This window comes from Pantherophis guttatus, chromosome 1, assembly GCF_059756535.1.
Source record: "Pantherophis guttatus breed Tessera chromosome 1, ASM5975653v1, whole genome shotgun sequence".
NCBI classification, from domain to species: Eukaryota; Metazoa; Chordata; class Lepidosauria; order Squamata; family Colubridae; genus Pantherophis; species Pantherophis guttatus.
The window spans coordinates 103355531-103371535 of NC_142063.1; the positions used below are offsets into that span (position 1 = coordinate 103355531).

Below are 16005 nucleotides of genomic sequence, written 5' to 3' on the forward strand. Positions count from 1 at the left end.
AGTGCTTTACAGCCCTCTCTAAGCGGTTTACAGAGTCAGCATATTGCCCCCAATAATCTGGATCCTCATTTTACCCACCTCGGAAGGATGGAAGGCCGAGTCAACCTTGGGCCGGTGAGAATCAAACTACCGAACTACAGGCAGCTGTCAGGCAGCAGTCGTAGCCTGCAGTACTGCATTCTCACCATTGCGCCACCACACAAATATCTCTCTAAGCAAGGAGGGAGAAAAGAACGGGGAGAAAAAGCAACATTTGACCTATGCTAATTTGTTTCCTAAATTATGTCATTCCAGTCATGATCTTAAAATAGTACGTACCAATCAAGTCACAAAACCAAATATTATTCAGGTTAATCAAAAATGCTAACAGCTAGGTGGGTGGATAAACCTATAAGATTTCAGTATGAGGAGCCTCAGGTGAGCAAACTAGGCCTTTGTGCAGCCTTTGTATCAATTTGAGTTTGAGGCCTTGTCCTAGACCAGCAGCATCCAAAATCAGGTAGAAGATCCACTCATTCACATGCCTCACTTTTCTTTCAGCTGGGCAGAAATTAGCCTTGCTATTATCTGGGTACTCTCAGCACTCAGGGACCTACAACAGACTTCCTTTTCCCCTTCTTTCAGAATGAATTCTTCGGCGATGATTAGTTGTTTTAGGTTCTGCTGCAAAAGCAAAAACAGTGTCTTTCTCCCACACAAGCATGGTGAAAATTACAACCATTGGCCATTTGCCATAGTCTGCTAGAGGCACAAAACCAATGCTAAAAGTAATTCAGATGCTGCAAAGTCCCCAAACTGATTTTGACAGCAGTTTTCGCTATGCAGGTGAAACAGTTTTATATAACAATTTATAGTTATTTTAGCCCCCTGAAGAGCAAAGTACATTGAAGCCTCACCTTGGATTCCTGGAACTCTGTTCCACTCTTGGCTGGCTTCCAGATTGCATTTTTATTTATATTGGTCATAAAGATATTAAACTTGTTTGGCCTCCAGAGTTGGAGGCACGCAGTCATAAGAGGCATTCATTCTTTATCAGATAAACTATCTGAAGTAGAATTGTACAATGCAAGATGGAAACATTTTTGTTCAGAAACCCCTCATTGTGTTGGGATGTAATAATCATGGTTTACCATGATAGGAACAATCATAGTCTTGCTCTCCAGATTTGTAAACTTCTTCCTTCTTTTTCCATGCTCTGATAAGACGGAAGGCTTCTCCTGTTTTTGATTAACCCAACTGATGTATCATTCAAACCTGGAAAACTGCAACTAATCTAATCCAGAGGCCCCCAAACTTTTGGGCACCAAGGACCGGTTCTGTAGAGAAGTTTTTCCCCAGACCGGAGGGGGCGTGGTTTTGCATGCTGCCTGCATCTCATGGATGGGGATTTGCTTGTTTGGTGGTCCGGTATCTGGCATGCCACGGACTGGTGCCAGTTCATGGACCAGGGGTTAGGGACCCCTGATCTAATTTATATGGCCAATGGTGACTAGCCAGTTTCAAAACCTAGTATTTAAAGCCAGCTTGCTTTTATCTACCAGACTTAAGATCAATCTCAAATGTACAATTCAGGCAATATTCAGGCAATATTCTAGCATGCCAGAACAAATAATGGGTTAGTGTTAGATAATGTTAGATAATGTAGTATGGCTGCCTTTCAGAAGTTTTTGTCATTTGGCTTATGAGTCAAGAATGCTATACAGGTAATTCGTAGGTTATGAAAGCAATTCAGAGTGGACTTGCCACGGCTAAACAACAGTCATAAAGAGCAGTGTCATGTGACTGTGCTACATAGCATTGGTAGTTCCAGCAGTCTTGCTTGTTGTCTTTAAGCAAGGACCATTCAGGTCGTTAAGTGAGGATCTCGTGTGATTGCGACTTCTAACTTCCTATATGTTTCTCCATTGACTTGGCTTTTGGAAAGCCAGCAGGGAACATCAGAAATTGCAATCATGTGACCATGAATCACTGCAACATCATAATCAGCGCCCAGATTGTGAACCAGTGGGGGAAGAAGGACACTGCAACAGCTGAAACTCAAGGATTGGTCATAACTATGATTCATTCAGCACCATCATAAGTTTGAACAGTTGCTGAACCAGTGGTTGTTAAACAAGGACCTTCTGTAGCCATTGGTTAGGGAGGGCAGTTACATGTGTTGTTGTAATATGTCATCTCAGCGCTTTATTTTTAATAGGCTTTTTTCTTTTTCTTTTTTTCCATTCTGGGCCCTCGTTGTAATTTCCCTGTTCTACCCCTAATTTATATCTTAGAATTCTTCATAAATCTGTTTGTGCCTCCCTTACCCCGAATAATTCCTTGCAGAAACCGAAGTAGATACAAACTCAGTATTTTAATTACAAGGGTATGGGCTGATATTTCTAGCTGCTGCTAAAAGGTTTATATCCTTTCATGTAAACACAGGAGGAGGAGATCTAAATAAAGTAAAAGTGTTATTTTGCACAAATCTTCAGTCATGTTTTGGTTTTTACAATAGAGCTGTGATGGCGAACCTACGGCACGCGTGCCACAGGTGGCATGCGGAGCCATATTAGTGGGCACACCAGCTCAGCTCTGGGGTGCATGCGCATGCTGGCCAGCTGATTTTCGGGCCTTCTGGGCCCACCAGGCTGTTTCCTGCCTCTGGAGGTCCTGGGGGGGGGAGGCCGGTTTTTCTTTCTTATCTGGCTCCAGATCCTCTCTGTGTATCTGGGAAGGACGAAAACAGCCTTTCCCACTCCCTTGGAGGCCCTAGGAGGCTGAAAGGGCCCATTTCCCGACTCCCGGTGGGACAGGAAGTGACGTTTTTTGCTGTCCCCAGCCTCCAGAGACTGCTAGAGAGGCTCCTAGAGACTCCTAGAGAGGCTCTGGAGGCTGGGGACAGCAAAAAATGTCACTTCCTGTTCCACCGGGAATTGGGAAATGGACCATTTCAGGCCTTTGGAGGGCCTCCGAGAGAGTGAGAAAGGCTGTTTTCGCCCTTCCCCGATAAATAGAGAGGATCTGGAACCAGGTAAGAAAGAAAAACAAACCTATCAGGCCATCATGTGCCAGGAGCAGGGGGGGGGGGTTGCGCGAGAGCACATGCGTGCGCAACCCTCCCCCGCCCCCCTCTCCTGGCACGCGATGGCAAAAAGGTTAGCCATCACTGCACTAGAGTATCAAAATTCTAAAAGTAACATTCTGATAAAACTATATATCACAAATAAAAGTTAGTATTATAAGGTATGGTAACTATACCATAGTGCATTTCCATATAATATCGGTTGCTTTAATTCTAGGTGGGAAATCTTTTTCTTCTTGAGGAACCTAGTAAAACAACACAAGCTCTGTCTTGCTATTCATGGAATCCACAGTTCTGGCTGCTGCCTGCAAGGGCCTCTCATTCTATGGAACTGGAATACCAAACGCCACACCCACCAGGAGCACATTGGAATGCAAAATGCATGGTTCCAGGCCAAAAACTTGCTCCTTTACAGTATTCTAGTTTTCAAGAGAAAAAGCAGAGTTTAAGGGGAGCTCTGGTTGTCCCTTAAAAATTATCCTTTCAACCCAAAGGGAAAAAAAAGTCTGAAGAGATTGTTTCAGTGATGTTCCAGTATCACTGGCCATGCCCCGTGCAACCTCCAAGCCAGGAAATTTGTTCACAACTGCATTATATCACTTTGGCTTGCTCAATATCTTATAAAAATGTTGTACTTCAGTCTGAATCTTTCAAACTTGCTGCAGAACAACTGCAAATGATTTGCCTAACCTAATGTATCTAAGATCTAAACATAGTTGGGTATGTGTGATAGGGTTCTCAATGTCAACTCTCTGGACTCTTTCTCTCTCTCTCTCTCATCCCCTCCTCCCCCTTTTAAAAAAAAAATACCTTAAAGTCAGTATTGACTCTTGGCAACCACTCCCTGCAGTTTTTTGGCAAGGTTTTATGGAAATGGTTTGCCATTGCCTCTTTCCTAGGGCTGAGAGTGACTGGCCCAAGATCACTAGCTCCTTTGTGTCTCCTGGTTTCTAACCTGATGCTTTAAACACTGCACCAGACTGACTATCTTTGACCATAACAAGCAAATACTGAGAACCACAAAGTATTGCTGGAGAAGATAAAGGCCTGTCTAGTCGTTTTTTCGGTAGCCAATTAGATATCTATGAGGATCTCATGTTTCAGAAGGGCATGGGTGTAATAACTTCCTCCATGCTATTTCATACAAGTAGTACTGAATGCTATCTTTGATCCAAAAGGCAGAATACAGATATTATATAATTTATTATTCTTTCACGTAATCCAGGTTGATAATAATCAGCATAATATAAGGAAGCTAATCCCACACTTAAGATATGCATTTGAAGAAATATTTTTGTGTTTGTTCAGTGAATCTTCCATTTCTTTGATTTGGATTATTCTATGTACTAGGTATGAGAAAATAAAATAATTTCCTTTCTGTAAATTATCTCCACCCATACATAATTCTACATGCCTCCATTTCACATCATCACATTTTTTTCTAAAGTAAATAGGCTCAAATATTTTAACATTTCTATATAGGGGAGCTGCTTAGCTTCTTGATAATACTAGTTTCTCCTTTCTGCATTCTCCAGTTTTATAGTGTCCCTTTTGAGATTTTTGCAATCAATACAGTCAGTCACAATATTGTAAAAATGATTACAATGATTACTTTAATAAAACATAATAGTATTGTCAGCTTTACTTATCTCTCTTTTCTAATGGTCCTTTACATGGAATTTACCTTTTTCACAGTTGCTTCAGACTAAGTCGATTTTATTGACTTATCCATCACAGGATCTCTTTCTTGATCAGATCCCACTGATGTACAAAGGGAATTAGCTTTTTTTTTAACATAGTGTGTAACATTTAATATTTGCCAATTTAATATATATTCATCCAATTGAGAGAAATTATGTTAGACTAAGCTTCCAGTTTCTTCAATTAGTACCAAAATCTTTCTATTCAAATGGTTTAAGGGTGATGTAAAGATTTTTGTCTTAATTTCTTTTCTTGTCTAGTTTTTATGATAAGAAAGAAGCTGTCCATGAAGCATTGTGTGATAACATTGATACGCGTACAGTCTTGGAAGAGCTGCGATCATTGGTCAGTCAGTGTAATTCCTACATTGCCACAAAGAAGACTGCCCGACAGAAGCCAAATAGAACGTTGCTAGAAAATATAAGCATTTATCTTACCCACATATTCACGGTATGGGAATTTGAACAAAGCTTTCAAATTTGGCCATGTATTGTTTATTAAGGATGTATGTTAGTGGTTTGTTTTTTTTTATGATTTGGATTAGAACTTTTAATTCGATTTGATTTGATCTGATTTGATTTGTTGTAATTTAGAATACAATTGGAAATTACTTACATGAAATGAAATATGAGTTTTGGGGTTTGAATGACTAAAAAAGTCTGCTTTCTAAAAATTATTAAATGCCTTAAGGTTAATTAGTACTGCTTGCTTGTTTGCTTACTTACTTACCTACCAAATATTTTATGATGCAGTAACCAAAAACTGACTCAGTCTATACTTTATTAAATCAGTAATAAGGTTAAATACATAAATAATTAAAGTATTAACCTTGACAATCATCAGGCAATACTATTTCAGGAGTAATTAAAATTTGCATTATGCCTGAAAGTGCTACAGAACACAGCCTTCTTCCCCCAGCAGGAACTTCTTGGAGAAGTTCTGCTTAGAGAAAGGATATCCAGTCCTCTGCAGGAGCTTTTCTTAGGAAAAGTCTATAGAGGAGAGAAGAAATAGATAAAGATAATGCCATCTCACTATACCAAATAGTTGATATTTATATTACATATTTATACATATTTATATTATTGTTCCACTGTATGTGTAGAATATGAAATCAGGCATGCTAACTCAAATTGTATTCACATTATTTTTGATTGAAATGTTTAACATTTAAATGCTACCTGCTAGTAAGTGTGAATCTATATGTTCAGATTTGTATACATTTCCTTTGCATAGGTCTTTGGTGCAATAGAAAATGAGGAGGGAATTGGTTTCCCAGTTGGAAGAAATGGTCATGCATTAAATGTAAGTGGAAAGCATATTTTGCTGATCTTGTAGCTATTCATGATTTTTAAAGATTGGATTAGACATTGAAGCAAGCTTTTAAGAACATAGCAGTGGTGGTGGTAATAATAATTGGAGTAATACTGTATTTTTATCCTCCCTTTTATTTGATTTTGTTTTGTTACACATGCACATACATAGGACAGGGAGTTCTTCCTGCCATTTAACAGGAAATAGCAACCAATGGACACAGAATTTTTAAAAGAAAGGAATATTAAAGACATAATTGATAGAAGAGCATGTACACATACATCGACACACATATATTATTCTTTGAAATAGCGTGCTTGTATTATATAACGTTAGGTAAATTTATATTTTTTCTCCTCCCATTGTTTAATCACATATTTTAAATGTGAGCGCATTCAGTGATAAAAGAAAACAAATCAGATATAATGGTAGAGATGTGAAGATCACGAAATTTTGTTCTAGATTAAGGTTGGCAGAAAATGTTTTTTAACTTGTTTAGGAAGATGATGTATTCTATTTAAAAGACCAAGCACTTTGTTAAAGCCGCAGTGCTTTTTACTAGTTACACTTCATTCAACATTTTAGGTAACAACTAAGCAACCCATGGCCCATTGGCTCATTATTTCAGGGAAGTTTCCTTTCCAGATTCCTCAATGCTTTCAACAATGGCAGAGTTTCTAACATACTGCCTTAACTGGAAAAGTTGGGATACTTTCAGAGATTTCTGCCTTGAGAATAATCCATGTTGAACTATATAGCACAGTCAAACATTAGGAAATGACAGGAAATATTTTATAACACTTTTATATTATGCCATAAAATGTTTTATAAAATTTGCTAAATTTTAATTCCATGGAAATTATGGATTCTGGATTTTGGGTGCATTCTGTAAGCTCATTTGTGGTGCCTTGGTTCACAAATTGTTGCCCTACAGTGCACCATTTTGCCCAGTTAATTTGATTACAGTATATGAATTAACCTTTTAAAAAAGGCAGATGTGTGCAGAAAATGGCACTAAATCTAGCAACAGAAAGGAATCAAATTGTACAAATTGAAATTCCTGAGTATGTGCTACAATAAGACCAATGTAAACCAATGTAGCCTGGATATAATTATCACTGAAGAAATTAGTGAATACCAAAATGGTATTTGTCAATTCATGGCAGTACGACTATCTTTTGTTTATCAATGTAACATCCGACTGATACTGGTATTGTGAATAATGGGATCATGAGAAAGCTGCTTTTGTTCATGTAACAGCCTTGTTCAAATAAACAATTTTATTCCAAGTACTTACAGACACAAGAGACCTGCATTAGTCAATCACAGGATTTTTTTTTTTTTTTTTTTTTTTTTTTTTAATTTGATTTATATGCCGCCCTTCTCCGAAGACTCAGGGCGGCTTACAATGTGCTCAGCAATAGCCTTCATCCTTTTGTATATTTATACAAAGTCAGCTTATTGCCCCCACAAACTGGGTCCTCATTTCACCTACCTTAGAAAGGATGGAAGGCTGAGTCAACCTTGAGCCTTGGCGAGATTCGAACCCTGCAGTAATTGCAGGCAGCTGGTCTTAAGCAGCTTAATAACAGGGTGCCTTAAACCCTAGTACTACCAAGGCTCTTTATCAGATGTTATCAAAAGATAAGAGCCATTGCTTGAAATGGGAGGAGGGGCACGGTGGAGTTCTTCTTTTGGACCGTGCTCTGTCACATATATTTTGTCTTTTCCAAAACAAAGACTAATATTTAAAAGGGATCCAGTCTTCTGACATGCCTGAGTGCCTTGCATTGTGTTGTCTATCTATGGAACAGGTAGTCCTTGACCTACGGTACTACTGTTCATTTAGTGACCATTTGAACTTACAACGGCACTGAAAAAAGTTACTTGTAACCATTTTCCAAAATTATGACCATTGCAGCATTCCTGTGGTCATGTGATCAAAATTCAGATGCTTGGCAACTGGTTCATATTTATGATGGTTGCAGTATCTTGTGGTCATGTGATCACTTTTTGCTCCCTTCTAACAAAGTCAATGGGGGAACTAGATTCACTTAACAGTCTTGTTACTAACTTAATAACTGCAGTGATTCACTTAACAACTGTGGCAAAAGAAGTCGTAAAATGAGGCAAAACTCACTGTCCTGCTTAGAAACAGAAATTTTGGTCTCAGTTGTGGTCATTAAGTCGAGGACTACTGGTATAAAACTCAGGTATAAGAGCTCCTTTGCTTCATTTATTCACCTCATTCAGATAATGGTTTTACAAATCGACCTAGTTTGGAAGAAAATGGGTAAAAGTAGCTTAGGAAAGAAATAATATTTAAAGTGCCTTTTTTTTTTATGCTGCAGCTTGAATCTACAGTAATGCCGTATCTTCATGTTTTATCTGAGTTCAGAGAAGGGGTAAGGCAAATTGCCAGGGAAAAAAAAGGTGAGATTTTTCTGGTTATAAATAGACATCTATACAAATTGTATGCCACTCTTACAAAAGGGAATCCTTTCTTTGTTTCCACATACAACTAACAATTCAGTCCCTTGTGCAAAATGTGCAAATAGACAAGAGCCCTTTCAGTCACAAGGTGAACATGTTTTCGAAGTGACACTCTGCATTTATATTCAGGCTTATTTCAGTTTGCTATTTAGAAATAACTCTACATTTTTATTGCACGGTGGTGCGTTTACTGATGACTGCATGAAATTTTATTATTTTAAAGCATACTTGTGAAGAAAAAAAAAGGTTTACCATGTTTCCCCACTCCCTGCTGTACTTCTTTGGGTTGTCCAGATTCTATAGCCTGCTGCACAAAGCATATTTTTATGATTGAGACACAATATCAAGGCAAAGAATCTTAACTAATATGACTTTTCCTTCTCCTGCTTCTAGGCATTGTAGAGCTTAATAATTTACATGTGGAAATCTCATTTTGAGATCATTAGTGTTGTAGCAAAGATTCATGCACCACTGATCTTTTGTTTTTAATCCAGAAGAGTTTAACTAAAATATTATATGTAAATAAAACATTTTTATTTATTGAACAAAAACAGCAGAAACTGGAAACTTTGGGAGTATAGTGACTGTTCTTAGCAAAGACTTTATTTGGTTTTTGAATGTTTAGTTGATAACTGAGATGGAAGAAAATGCCTCAAATAAATTATAATATCAGGACATTGAGAAGCATTTAAAGGAAAAAACAACACTTGTTGCAAAATATCAGTGTGATATGGTTTGGAGATAAGGGACTTCAATTCACCTATTGGCTCCTGAACCCTTTGCTTCTGTGGACAAAAGCAGTTCCAATTATGTATTTTTAAAAGAGCATATAATGTTTTCTTGTGGTTTATTTGGTGCAATTTTAAACATATTTAGTCGTTAAGAATTGAGAGAATTTAAGTGGAAGGAAATCTATTTAAGATTGCAGTTTTAGTCAATTTCACTGGAATAATTAAAGTTTATTTATGCAGGGGGTTAAGTTGTATAATTGTAGGGATGTTCCCAAATTCAGTCAATTCTGGCTCTTGAAATGCAGGATTAAGTATGATTCTTTGCTGAGATATGAAAAAATTGCTGCCAATGAGAAAATGCTGCACAGAACTAAAAAAAACCCAAACAACTAATATATATAATGAGGCATCTCCTGTAAAGTTTCAGTCATTCCATTTCTCAGATTGCGTAGTATACATTGTTTCCTCAAATGCTCGTTCCTTTAAAACAAACACAAAAAAATTTAGCAAGATCATATCATGAAGAAAACCCACTGAATCGTTAAAAAAAGGTCTTTACTTTGATGTATATCCAGCTGACCAGAGAAAATATTTTACTTAAATTTCAACATTTTCATTGTTCTTGTAGTGTTTGAAGTTCTGCAGCTTTGCGATTCACTTCGAGATGATATCCTTCCAGAGCATGGAGTTCGGTTTGAAGATCATGAAGGTAAAGAATTGCCTGACCTTTGTCTTGACTTCTCTTTTCAGTTGCTAATATGAAACACTACAGTAGCAATCAAACTTGATTCCTGACAGTTTATAAGGATGATAGACTGGATAGGCTGTAGTAACGACATACATAAAAGCATTTAAAATATCTTTTTTTATTTTCTCCTAGGACTTCCAACTGTGGTCAAGCTGGTAGACAGAGACACTTTGCTAAAAGAAAGAGAAGAAAAGGAAAAGGTTCTACATTTTATTCTTTGAATTATTTTTATATACATGTAATTTAATTTAGAATAATCCATCATTTATGCATGAGCTTGCAACAGAAATGTAGTCAGGTATCTCTACTTGTTTATTATTATTTATTATTCATTATTTATTAAATTTATATGCCGCCCCTCTCCGGAGACTCAGGGCGGCTCACAATACATTAAAAAAAAAGAAAAAACATTCTAAAAACATTTAAAAGATTAAAAAACATTAAAAACCTTAGAACGCATTCACACCATTTATGGCCGGATCTCGCCAGATCACAAAGCGAGATCAATGGCCCCAGGCCTGCCGGAAAAGCCAGGTCTTCACAGCTTTTCGGAAGGCCAGTAGGGTGGGGATGGTCCGGACCTCAGGAGGTAACTGGTTCCAGAGAGCTGGGGCAGCCACAGAGAAGGCCCTCTCCCACGGGCCCGCCAGCCGGCATTGTTTAGCTGACGGGACCCGGAGGAGACCAACTCTGTGGGATCTTACCGGTCGCTGGGAGCTATGCGGTAGAAGGCGGTCTCGAAGATAACCTGGCCCTGAGCCATGTAGGGCTTTAAAGGTAATAACCAACACCTTGAATTGTGCCCGGAGACCAATAGGGAGCCAGTGCAGCTCGCGGAGAATTGATGTAATATGGGTGTATCTAGGTGCACCCACAACAGCTTGCGTGGCTGCTTTCTGGACCAGCTGCAGTCTCTGAACACTTTTCAAGGGTAGCCCCATGTAGAGCGCATTGCAATAATCTAACTGTGAGGTGACAAGGGCATGAGTGACTATGAGGAGCGCCTCCTGATCCAAATAGGGTCACAATTGGTGCACCAGGCGAACCTGTGCAAAGGTCCCCCTAGCCACAGCTGTCAGATGTTGCTCTAATCTTAGCTGTGAGTCTAGGACACCCAAATTGCGAGCCTGTTCTGAGGGGGACAATTTCTCCCCCCCAGAACCAAGGATGGACAAGCAACATAGTCTTTAGGAGGCAATACCCACAGCCACTCGGTCTGGGTTAAGTCTGAGCCTGTTGACTCCCATCCAGACCCTGACAGCCTCCAGACACCGGCACATCACATCCACTGCATCACTGAATTGACACGGGGTAGAGATATACAGCTGGGTATCATCAGCATATTGCTGATATCTCACCCTGTATCGTCGAATGATCTCACCAGCGGCTTCATGTAGATGTTAAATAGGGGAAAGAGGACCGAGCCCTGAGGCAACCCGCAAATGAGGGGCCTAGGGGTCGACCTCTGTCCTCCCACCAACACCGACTGTGACCGACCAGAGAGATAGGAGGAGAACCATCGTAACACGGTGCCACCCACTCCCAACTCCCTTAGTCATCCCAGAAGGATACCATGGTCAATGGTATCGAAAGCCGCTGAGAGGTCAAGTAGCACCAAGATGGAGGAATGACCCCCATCTCGGGCTCGCCAGAGATCATTCATCAGTGTTACCAAAGCAGTTTCTGTGCTGTAGCCAGGCCTGAAGCCTGACTCAAAAGGGTCCAGATAATCTGTTTCATCCAATGACCGCAGGAGCTGAAGTGCCACCACTTTCTCTACAACCTTTCCTACAAAGGGTAGGTTGGAGACTGGACGAAAGTTCTTTAATTCTGCTGGATCCAGGGAAGGCTTCTTGAGGAGGGGCCTTACAACTGCTTCCTTTAAGGGCTGCGGGAAAGACCCCTCCCTCAAGGACGCGTTAACTAAAGCCTGGATCCAGCCTCGTGTCATCTCCTTGCTGGCCGAAACCAGCCAGGAGGGGCACGGGTCCAATAAACAGGTGGAGGAACTCATCGCCCCTACAGCCTTGTCCACTTCCTCAGGAGTCACTGGCTCAAACTCCTCCCACACAATAGGACTAAGACCCGCCCCTGTCATCTCGGTCAGTATTGCCCAATCAGAGTCCAGGTCCATCCGAATCTGGGCGATTTTATCTGACAGAAACTGTACAAATTCCTCAGCTCTACCCTGCAAGGGCTCCTCCGTTCCCCCAATATTAAGGAGGGAGCGAGTTACCCTAAACAGGGCGGCTGGGCGAGAATCAGCAGATGCAATAAGAACGGAAAAATATGAACATTTTGCCGCCCGTATCGCCACTAAGTCAGTCCTAACAAAGGCTTTTAAAAGTGTTCGGTCGGATTCAGATTTACTGGTCCTCCAGCGTCGCTCTAGACGTCTCTTCTGGCGCTTCATCTCCCGGAGCTCCTCAATAAACCAGGGAGCTTTCCTGGATCCGCTGCCATTGAGAGGCCGAAAAGGCACAATCCGATCCAATGCCCCAGATGCCGCGTTATGCCAGGCAGCCACTAGGGTTTCAGCTGGACTATGGTCAAGGGAGTCAGGTATCTCCCCAAACTCCTTCTGAAACCCTTCAGGGTCCATTAGGCGTCTGGGGCGGAACCACTTAATTGGCTCCGCCTCCCTGCGATGGAGGAGTGGCATCTTAAAGTCCAGTCTCAACAGGAAATGATCTGACCACAACAAGGACGATATCTCTATAAGTTTATCTATGAGTACAAATTTTACTAGGGATTTGTGGGCTAATCCATACATTCTATTTGCTAGAGCAAGAAAATGCCCCCTTAATCTACTTATGACATTATGAGGGCTATGCCCTCATAATTTTATCCCCATTTCATTCCTTATGTGCTGCTACTATAATTGAATTCATCTATCTTATAGCCGATTGTCCTCTTCTTTTTCCTTCCACCATTCCCAGCATTTATAGACTTCTCCAGAAAGCTACGTCCATGTGATATTCTCACCAATTCCAACCCATTTTAATCCTTTGATCTCTAAAATGACAATGTGCAGTCAACTAATTTAATCTTTTACTGTGTTTTCTCATGTTCATGCTTCTTCCAGTTCATGTTCCCCTGCAATTCAATCTTTGCCACTTCAAATTTGCTTTTCCTTCAAGATGAGACATTGGTACTCCAAAAGATCCTCAACATTTCCTCTGCCACAAGTATATTATCACTTTTTCTTGGAAAAACATGGGACCGCTGCCTTCTCCCATGTGAGATGATGTTTTTGCTGTTGTCATTAGAGTGATCATTCACCTCCAGTATCTTCCTATATCATCATTGCTACCCCAGTATAGCTGTTTATTTAGATTGAGCAGGTAGATCATGAATATACCCTCTGCTGTAATGATGCAGAATAATCAGACTTGAAGGATGGGGAATATATGCATACAGTACAGTGATTTTAATACTATTTTTAAAATAGTAATCATTCTTTATTATGATTTCGCCTAGATTGAAGAAGAAAAAAAGAAGAAAAAACAAGAAGCAGCTAAGAAGAAACAAGAACAAGAGGTAAATAACCTATATTGTGAACTGAATGGTGGGCAGTGATATCAGAGTCACTACAGACTTTGAAGATAATTTTGTTTCCAGTGTTCAAGTCATTCTACAGTGTAAAGACTTTTGTGCTTTCATATAGCATGCTTGTGATATTAACATGAACATCTATTTCTATCTGAAGTGTTGATCAAAGTTTATTTTTAGCCAAAGGTTGGGTATGTTTATTACAATGTGAGCAACAAAAAATGTGGCAATGGTACAGGTACTCCTATTTCCCCCCACAATTAGGACCAGAACTTCCATTGCTAAGTGATGCAGATGTTAAGTGAGGCACACCTAATTTTATAACCTTTTTTTGCCTCAGTCATTAAGCAAATCACCACAGTTGTTAAACAAATCATAGTTGTTAAGTAAATCTAGTTTCCCCGTTGATTTTGCTTGTCGGAAGCCCATAGGAAGGGTGCAAATGGCAATCATGTGACCCCAGGACACTGCAAGTGTCATTAAATATATGTGCCAAAGCACCCAAATTTTGAACATGTGACCACAGGGACACTGTGGCAGTCATAAAGGCGAGGACTAGTCATAAATTAGTTTTTTCAATACCATTGTAACCTTGAACGGTCTTTAGAATTGTTATAATTCAAGGACTGTTACGTTATTAATTTATTCCCGAATTATAATATCTTAATTATAATATCTGTAAAATATCTTTATTTTACAGGCAGCAAAACTTGCAAAAATGAAAGTTCCACCTGGAGAGATGTTTAAATCTGAGCATGACAAGTATTCCAAATTTGATGAAAATGTAAGAATACTGTAACTTTTTTAAAAAAAACCACAAACACTTGATTCAGGATTCAGGAATGAGGGAAACACCTGGTAAAATGCTGTAATAAGAATGATATAATAAACCTTTCAAATGTTTAAAGTGCTTAACAAATGTAATTAGTTATAAACCTTATAATGCAGCAATTTTGTAAGATAAAATTTTGTAAGCACCAATGTTATTCACCATATGTCAAGAGTGGCCAAAAGTGGCTTGTTCAAGGCCATCCCCATGATCATTTCATTCATATAAGTATTTGAAACTGAACCTCTTCACTCATTTACATTGAATTAATATTTTCTAGGGGCTCCCAACCCATGATATGGAAGGCAAAGAACTCAGCAAAGGACAGATGAAGAAATTAAAGAAAATGTATGAAGCACAAGAAAAACTGTACAAGGAATTTCTTCAAATGAATCAAAATGGAGTTGCAAACTGAAAATAAAATTTGGACAGTATTTTTCCTAAACAAATGCAAAAGTTGGGTAACATCAGTGGAAGTAACAAGTTGTTTCTGCACGTACCATACTGTGTTGACATATATAATCTAGTTGCAGATATCAATAAAACTTTTGTTACAATAATATTATCCATGTAACGTTTATGCAACACAATCAAGAATAACTAAGAACCAACAAAAACCTAATTTAGTTTTAATCAGAAAATTCACTTATTTCTAAACTAATTTGTGAATTAGAACATACTCAGAAGGAAAAATGTCTAAAAATTTATCTTTAGGAAAACATGCACAAAATATGTGTGCTAGAATAACTTCATTATATTAGGAAACATACTAAAAACATTACGTTATTAAGATGTGCTTTTCAGGTAGGCTTGTTTTGTAAAGGAAAACTGATAAATGACTGGTATTATGTCAAAATTAGAAAAATGAGAAACTCAGTCAATGTATAAAACAAATTAATCTTTCCCTGGAATGAAATAATTAATAATAATGAATGACATGATCAGTTGAATAATGTTATTGTTTAGTGCAAAATCTAATTTCATATTTTTTTCAGAAATAGATACCAGTTTATTTTCTGTAACTCACTCCAAGACTGTAACAATTTGCACATCTTTTTGCAGATTAATAGATTAATAAAACAAGTCATTAAGTAGAAACCAAGAGTGCTAAAGAGCAAGTTGCAAGGAATTGAAACATTATTGCAAAAACTGTTCTTAAAACATAGACTCAGAAGCATAGATCCATTTTTTTGCTGTAATTATAGCATTTGTACATAATTTTCAGATTGTTGTTATAACCTATGACCAACCTAGAATAAATTCCCACCCAACTCTACCAAGTGTTAAGGTTGTTTTGGTCCTATTGAAATTACTTTATAACTCAATAAAATCTCACAGGTCACTCTGATTTTTACAAACTAAAGTCAACATTTCAACAAAATCTACATTTATTCTTGAAAAGTTCCACCTGATTTGCTGCCTGCCTATTAGGACTCTTCTAGTACAATATTAAATTAGGGTAATTTAAATACTTTGCAATAATAACAAATGTGCAGAAAATGGCATTTTCACCTTGTGCACCAATTGTTGAGTCATTCATGCTTAGTCACTTCCCATTTGGATTACTGCAATG

The 16005-nt window shown here is 38.7% G+C and overlaps 1 protein-coding gene across 2 annotated transcripts in view; it reads left to right on the plus strand.

Annotated features, from left to right (window-relative positions):
* The window catches only part of CARS1 (cysteinyl-tRNA synthetase 1), a 49016-nt gene extending 33308 nt beyond the window's left edge, over positions 1 to 15708 (plus strand). For both annotated transcript variants that reach the window (XM_034416903.3, XM_034416904.3), the window contains 8 exons: positions 5026 to 5215; positions 6002 to 6070; positions 8431 to 8512; positions 9932 to 10012; positions 10184 to 10251; positions 13532 to 13591; positions 14304 to 14387; positions 14713 to 15708. In XM_034416903.3, the coding sequence (XP_034272794.3) occupies positions 5026 to 5215; positions 6002 to 6070; positions 8431 to 8512; positions 9932 to 10012; positions 10184 to 10251; positions 13532 to 13591; positions 14304 to 14387; positions 14713 to 14847 (769 nt within the window). In that variant the 3' untranslated portion in view covers positions 14848 to 15708. The remainder of the gene's footprint in view (positions 1 to 5025; positions 5216 to 6001; positions 6071 to 8430; positions 8513 to 9931; positions 10013 to 10183; positions 10252 to 13531; positions 13592 to 14303; positions 14388 to 14712) is intronic.
* Positions 15709 to 16005: the final 297 nt, after the last annotated feature.